Raw genomic sequence first — 6,000 nt, 5'->3', positions numbered from 1 at the left:
ATGGCCTTTGTGCCCGCGCCCAGCCCCACTGTGGTCGACCAGACTACACTCATGAAGAAGTACCTGCAGTTTGTGGCAGCACTCACAGACGCTAACACACGTAAGTTCATAGACCTCGCAGTGCATTGCCAGACATGAGTTAGGAAAATGGCAGAAGAAAGCCTAAAAATGACATAAATGTATCTGTATTCAATCGCATTTTAAATATCAAGCGTACATTTACTTTAATTGTTGCGCTGGTTTCATTCTCTACACTAGACCATGATCAGGTGATCAGATGCAGTATTGATTAGTGTGAATGCAACACATCCCATTAGTTTAAATGATTAAGAGTATTAAGTAGATCTTTGTACAATAAGAATTCATGTAAGAATGAATGTAGCTATTCCCACAGAAATAGAGGGTCTTATAACATTTCTTCTTTTGAATTTTAATCATTAAAGTTGCACATTCAAAGCACACCTTTCTCATACATATTAATTCAATCCATACAATGTAACTTTTTTCTGCTTAGTGTCAGCAAAATACATGATTGGCACTTGTGCTCAGCGTGGGCGATGTGATGAGAGCGATACGCTTTAGTCCAGTCAAAGGTACGTGTGTCTGGGAGAGTGCTTGTCTGTGTGAGTGTTGTGAATGGTGAGTGTGAATCTTGATGTACCTTTGATCAACCTGGATGATGAAAGTAAAACTGATAAGATCTGACAGTCCCCACTGAGCACATGGAGGCCGCCGTGAAAAGCGGAGCTATATCTTAAGAACGTTTGATTAACGGCGACCTTCTGTCCTTCAACTCCCAGCTGATGAAACGAAGCTGAAGATGATGCAGGAGGTCAGCGAGAACTTTGAAGTAAGTTTGTTTCTTTTACAGTATGATGGTGGATTTTAAGAAGTTTAATAGATTCTGCAACGGTCTAATTCTCTCAGGATTTTGAGTTTTAACACAGCTGGGGGGTAAATAAAGTACGTTTTTGATGACGTGAAATAATCCTACAGCAAGGAAGAAAAAATCTTTGATGAAATTTTGCTCTGCACTGAAACATGACTGCATACACAGAGTGTATACATGACATAACATGTCTTGGAATTTAAATTTCAGAACGTGACATCTTCGCCTCAGTACTCCACCTTCTTGGAACACATCATCCCTCGCTTCCTCACGTTTCTTCAGGATGGCGAGGTGCAATTCCTGCAAGAAAAACCTACACAGGTATGTCGTTTTAGACTAAAGTCTGTGCTTCTTCCGAGAATCGCCACTTTTAATCTGTCAATCAATGTTCAAAAACTCTACGGACAGAAATCCAGTGTAGCAGAAATACTGATTTGATCACAGACACAAGTCTGTAAATCAAAATGTTCTGTTACATTGAGTAGCATGACTGCTGTTGTAATCCCATACACCCACTTTTGATTAAATAAATCAATTTGATTGTATCAAATGGTTTGATAATTCGCATTAACATATTATCCCCCTTTTTTTTTCAGCAATTGAGGAAGCTGGTGCTGGAAATCATCCACCGCATTCCAACGAATGAACACCTTCGTCCTCACACCAAGAACGTCCTGTCTGTGATGTTCAGATTCCTGGAGGTACGAGTCTCTCACAACAGAACATTTTATTATTATTTCTATCATTCAGTTGCTATATAACCTCTTACACTTGTAGTGGATTGGCCTTACTTTCTAACAGTTCATTGGTTAGCTCAGGAAATGCACATAAAGTGCTGGAAAGCTAATATTAACCACCTCCCAAAAGCTGCAACATGTGGTAATAGTTTTGTTTTTGAGTAGACAGTTTAATTAAGAATTAATAAAACAGGTGGGGTTTGTTGCTGTGGAATCGGAAAACAGTGACATTTGTTGACGTGACTCTGGATAGCGGGCATATATGTATAATACGTAAATATGCACTTTTTCAGAGATATAAGAGCTTTTGTGTGGCTGTTTCACGTTCTTGTTTTTTCCGTGTGTGTTTTTTTTTAACACAGATTGAAAATGAGGAAAATGTGCTGATATGCCTTCGCATCATTATTGAGCTGCACAAACAGTTCCGGCCTCCAATTTCCCAGGAGGTGAGATTCTCAGCTATATTGCTTGAAAAATAAATTGATTTGTGAAAGAATTTTAAATTCCCTGTATTCTAAAAGCACATTTGTCAATATTCCTCTTTATATAAAAAAAAAGAATATAAACACTGGACCATTTTCTTGAAGTCTTGGATTAACATGTTTTCAATAATCCTCTCGTCTCAGATTCATCACTTTCTGGACTTTGTGAAGCAGATTTACAAAGACCTTCCAAAAGTAGTTGTAAGTACATCCTTCATAGCAGCTGGCTCTGCTCTCGGTTAGAAGTGTTTGCTTCTGATTGGCTCAGGCTTTTACTGGAAACACAAAGTAACTTGCCATTTTCTTGTGACTATCTGCCTTTCTTCCTTCTCCACCTGTATCCACGTTTCCTGGATTTCTTCTAACTGCCGCCTCCCTCTGCTCCCACCAGGCCAGGTACTTCGAGAACCCGCAGGTGATAGCGGAGAACACGGTTCCCTCCCCGGAAATGGTCGGGATGATCACGTCAGTGCTGGTCAAGACGGCACCTGAGAGGGAAGACAGCGAGACACGAACAGTAAGCGAACCAGGAGTTCATATCGGCATACTTCTACAGTACTGCCTGTAACCACAGGATGGTAGTAGTGCACCATGTTGGTTCACTAACAGGAGAAACCACCAAACTGCCCTCTAATAGAAAATACATTAAACGTATTGTAAGCTCTCTTTCAGCATACATATTCAAACTAAAGTTTTATAACACTTTCACTTATGTTTTAACTTCATGCTGACTCTGTCTCATTGAGGACCGCGGCGCTTTATTGACCGCCAGTTTGTTTTCTTTGAAATGTTTTATTTTACAAAGAGTGTACTGAAACACAACATACTCTACATTTTCTAATGAAACGTGTACAAGTACTGACAAGGATTCAAATCAGCAACCTTGTGGTCAGAAGTCCACTTCTCTAAACTTGACTTTGTTTACCTCTTGCTTCAATCTGTCAGGGTCACTTTATTTCATAGCGCTCCAGCTGTAGAAAGGTGCAGCCTAGTGTCCAGCACTTAGCTCATCCTCATTGTGTTTCTCACTTTGTTTCTGCCTCTAGCACACCATCATCCCACGGGGGTCCTTGTCTCTCAAGGTGCTGGCAGAGCTGCCTATCATAGTGGTGCTGATGTATCAGGTAAGTGACACAATCCGGAGTCCTGAATAAATGAAACAAATGTACTGCAAATATGTGTATATCTGCCTTTTAGCCCTAAAATACTGCAGTTTTACATGTAAAAGAAACATAAAAATGCCAATACATTTGAAATGATAGGGTAAAAAAAACTGTTGACCCCACTAACTGAATTCGCTCAAGTGCATTTTTAGATAATTGGAGTTTTAGCATATTTCCCCCTAAAAATATATACAAACAAGGAGTTTTGGAGTGTATCACTGAAGTTCTAATAATGCTTGTGTATTACAATAATGAGATTCTGTGTTTGCTCTGTCCCCTCAGCTATATAAGCTGAACATTCACAATGTGGTGTCAGAGTTTGTGCCCCTCATCATGAACACCATCATGCTCCAGGTGTCTCCGCAGGCCAGGTGAGATACATCTGTGTGTGTGTGTGTGTGTGTGTGTGTGTGTGTGTGTGTGTGTGTGTGTGTGTGTGTGTGTGTGTGTGTGTGTGTGTGTGTGTGTGTGTGTGTGTGTGTGTGTGTGTGTGTGTGTGTGTGTGCGCGTGCTCATGGAAGTAGGCTATTCAAGTGTGTCTGATAGGATTGGAATGTGCCCTAAAACGAAGTTCATTTTCATTTTACAGCCATTAAAATTAGTTTGTGTGCGTTTAGGAGGAGGATTTTCCCCCCTCACCATCTCTATCCAGCACTAGGATTGTTGACGCTGTTCCCTGACACTTTGCCTGCCAAATTTGAAGTTAAAATCCATTTTGGAAAGTCAAAATGGTAGAAATTGGCTTAGCGGGAGGTGAAACCTCTCTGGGGAAGGAAGAGACTTGTGTTAAGCATTCGGAACAGGAAGGAAATGGAGCAGAGTTAATTTGGAGAAAATACCTCTGCGGTCTCTGGCAGGTATAAAGGGAGTGTCTTCCTCACGTGCAGGAACAGCTGTGACACAAACAAGTCACCCATGTAGACCCACAATTCCTCTCAACCTCTATAATTGCCGCCTACTGCAGGTTTACGACATCATTAATGTCTGTGATGGGACTAAATATCTTTTTATATGTACATCACGCTGTTTCCTTTGCAGGCAACACAAGCTTTATAACAAGGAGCTGTACGCAGACTTCATCGCTGCTCAGATCAAGACTCTGTCATTTCTAGCCTACATCATCCGGATCTACCAGGTAACACCCGTCTGGACTGTGTGTTGAATTTCATTGTTTTAATAATGCATCCTCTTGTCAAACTTGGTTTAATATTAGCTACTAGCAAAGATCCCCAGAATATAAAGATGTAGACGTAGTCTATCAAGCAGACGCGTCATTTATTCTTTTGGGTGTCGGGTGATTGGCAGGGACATAATGTGCTCACTGATATGAAGACACCAAAACTGAGGAAAATAAAGATGACAATTATTCTTTGAGGACTTAAATTAAGACTTTAATGTTTACTTTACTTTATATTTAGTTTTCCACACTGAACGATAAACGAAAAGCACAAATAACTTCCTCCAAAGCTATCTCCTGCTGCACTGACTGTGTGCAGACATTATCAGGAAAATTGGCACAAACAATAATAATAATATTACCATAAAAAGGACTTCTAACCCACCAAGAAGAATTCTATTTGGGGATTTAGTAAACTGTTTTTTGTGCTGCTGCAGACACCCTGTCCAAATTAAATTAAGAAATATTGTCCAAACATTTGGCTTGTATTGATATTGACTTGGTGTATTAATTATTTCTGCTGACCATAGCTTGCCTCTGTATACAGTCATTTTAGGAATTAATTGTGCTTTTAATCACATGGTGTGTGTGTGTGTGTGTGTGTGTGTGTGTGTGTGTGTGTGTGTGTGTGTGTGTGTGTACCCATCAGGACCTGGTAGGGAAGTACTCTCAGCAGATGGTGAAGGGAATGCTGCAACTGCTGACCAACTGCCCCTCTGAGACGGCTCACCTCCGCAAGGAACTGCTCATTGCAGCCAAGCACATCCTCACTACTGACCTTCGTAGCCGTATGTACACACACACACGCACACACACAAGGTACATATATAAACAGGAAAATTAGAAGGCTCGTAATGCAGTTTTTTCTCTTTGGGGAAAGTTGAAACTTAAAATACATTTTTGTTTGATGTTTTTCTTCCTGGTCAAAAACATTCTTGCCAAGTCGCACTTCATTGTTCACATTTCACATTGAAATAAAATATAAATATTAGCTGTCAAACTGGCTGTAGAGCCTCGTTTTGATTTGGTGTCTGAGCAGAGAACAGTGAGACTGAATGAAATGGAATAGAAGCTCAACAACCTATCAGTGAAATCTTGAGACACACGTTGATGATTTTCTGCACTGTGCTGTGAGTTACTTCTGCTTCTGTGGCTCAAAACCTTTTTAGTGATTCAGTTCAATTTCAGCCAGAGATTTGACATTTTGAGGTTGAAGAAAGCTGAGGAAGCTCTCAAGCTATAATTAGGTGATTTAGTGACAGTTGTTCTCTAAACCGGGGAGAAAGAGCATTGACACACTTATTATTACATTTAATAAAATTCAAACATTTCAATTGTTTTTATTTATTTATTATTGCAACATGTGTTCCAGTTTTTGTACATTTTAAAATAAACTTCTTCCTACATTTGTTTGAATCATGCCATGGAAACATGTGTTTCAGAGTTCATACCTTGTATGGATAAACTCTTCGATGAATCCATCCTGATCGGTTCTGGCTACACCGCTCGGGAGACTCTGAGGTGAGTTTTTGATCCCCTCGGTGTCAGATCC

At 40.1% G+C, this 6,000-nt stretch overlaps 1 protein-coding gene across 3 annotated transcripts in view; it reads left to right on the top strand.

Moving 5' to 3' along the window:
• The window catches only part of trrap (transformation/transcription domain-associated protein), a gene marked incomplete at its 5' end in the record, with an annotated part of 70,269 nt that continues 64,269 nt past the window's right edge, over positions 1 to 6,000 (top strand). For all 3 annotated transcript variants that reach the window (XM_079183331.1, XM_079183330.1, XM_079183329.1), the window contains 12 exons: positions 1 to 100; positions 801 to 850; positions 1,100 to 1,210; positions 1,486 to 1,590; positions 1,989 to 2,072; positions 2,253 to 2,309; positions 2,500 to 2,625; positions 3,155 to 3,232; positions 3,554 to 3,642; positions 4,310 to 4,406; positions 5,098 to 5,236; positions 5,891 to 5,969. In XM_079183331.1, the coding sequence (XP_079039457.1) occupies positions 1 to 100; positions 801 to 850; positions 1,100 to 1,210; positions 1,486 to 1,590; positions 1,989 to 2,072; positions 2,253 to 2,309; positions 2,500 to 2,625; positions 3,155 to 3,232; positions 3,554 to 3,642; positions 4,310 to 4,406; positions 5,098 to 5,236; positions 5,891 to 5,969 (1,115 nt within the window). The remainder of the gene's footprint in view (positions 101 to 800; positions 851 to 1,099; positions 1,211 to 1,485; positions 1,591 to 1,988; positions 2,073 to 2,252; positions 2,310 to 2,499; positions 2,626 to 3,154; positions 3,233 to 3,553; positions 3,643 to 4,309; positions 4,407 to 5,097; positions 5,237 to 5,890; positions 5,970 to 6,000) is intronic.

Source organism: Pholis gunnellus (genome assembly GCF_910591455.1).
Source record: "Pholis gunnellus genome assembly, chromosome: 21".
Classification (NCBI taxonomy): Eukaryota; Metazoa; Chordata; class Actinopteri; order Perciformes; family Pholidae; genus Pholis; species Pholis gunnellus.
The sequence above is the reverse complement of the archived record's forward strand: the minus strand, read 5'-3'. Positions and strand labels throughout refer to the sequence as shown.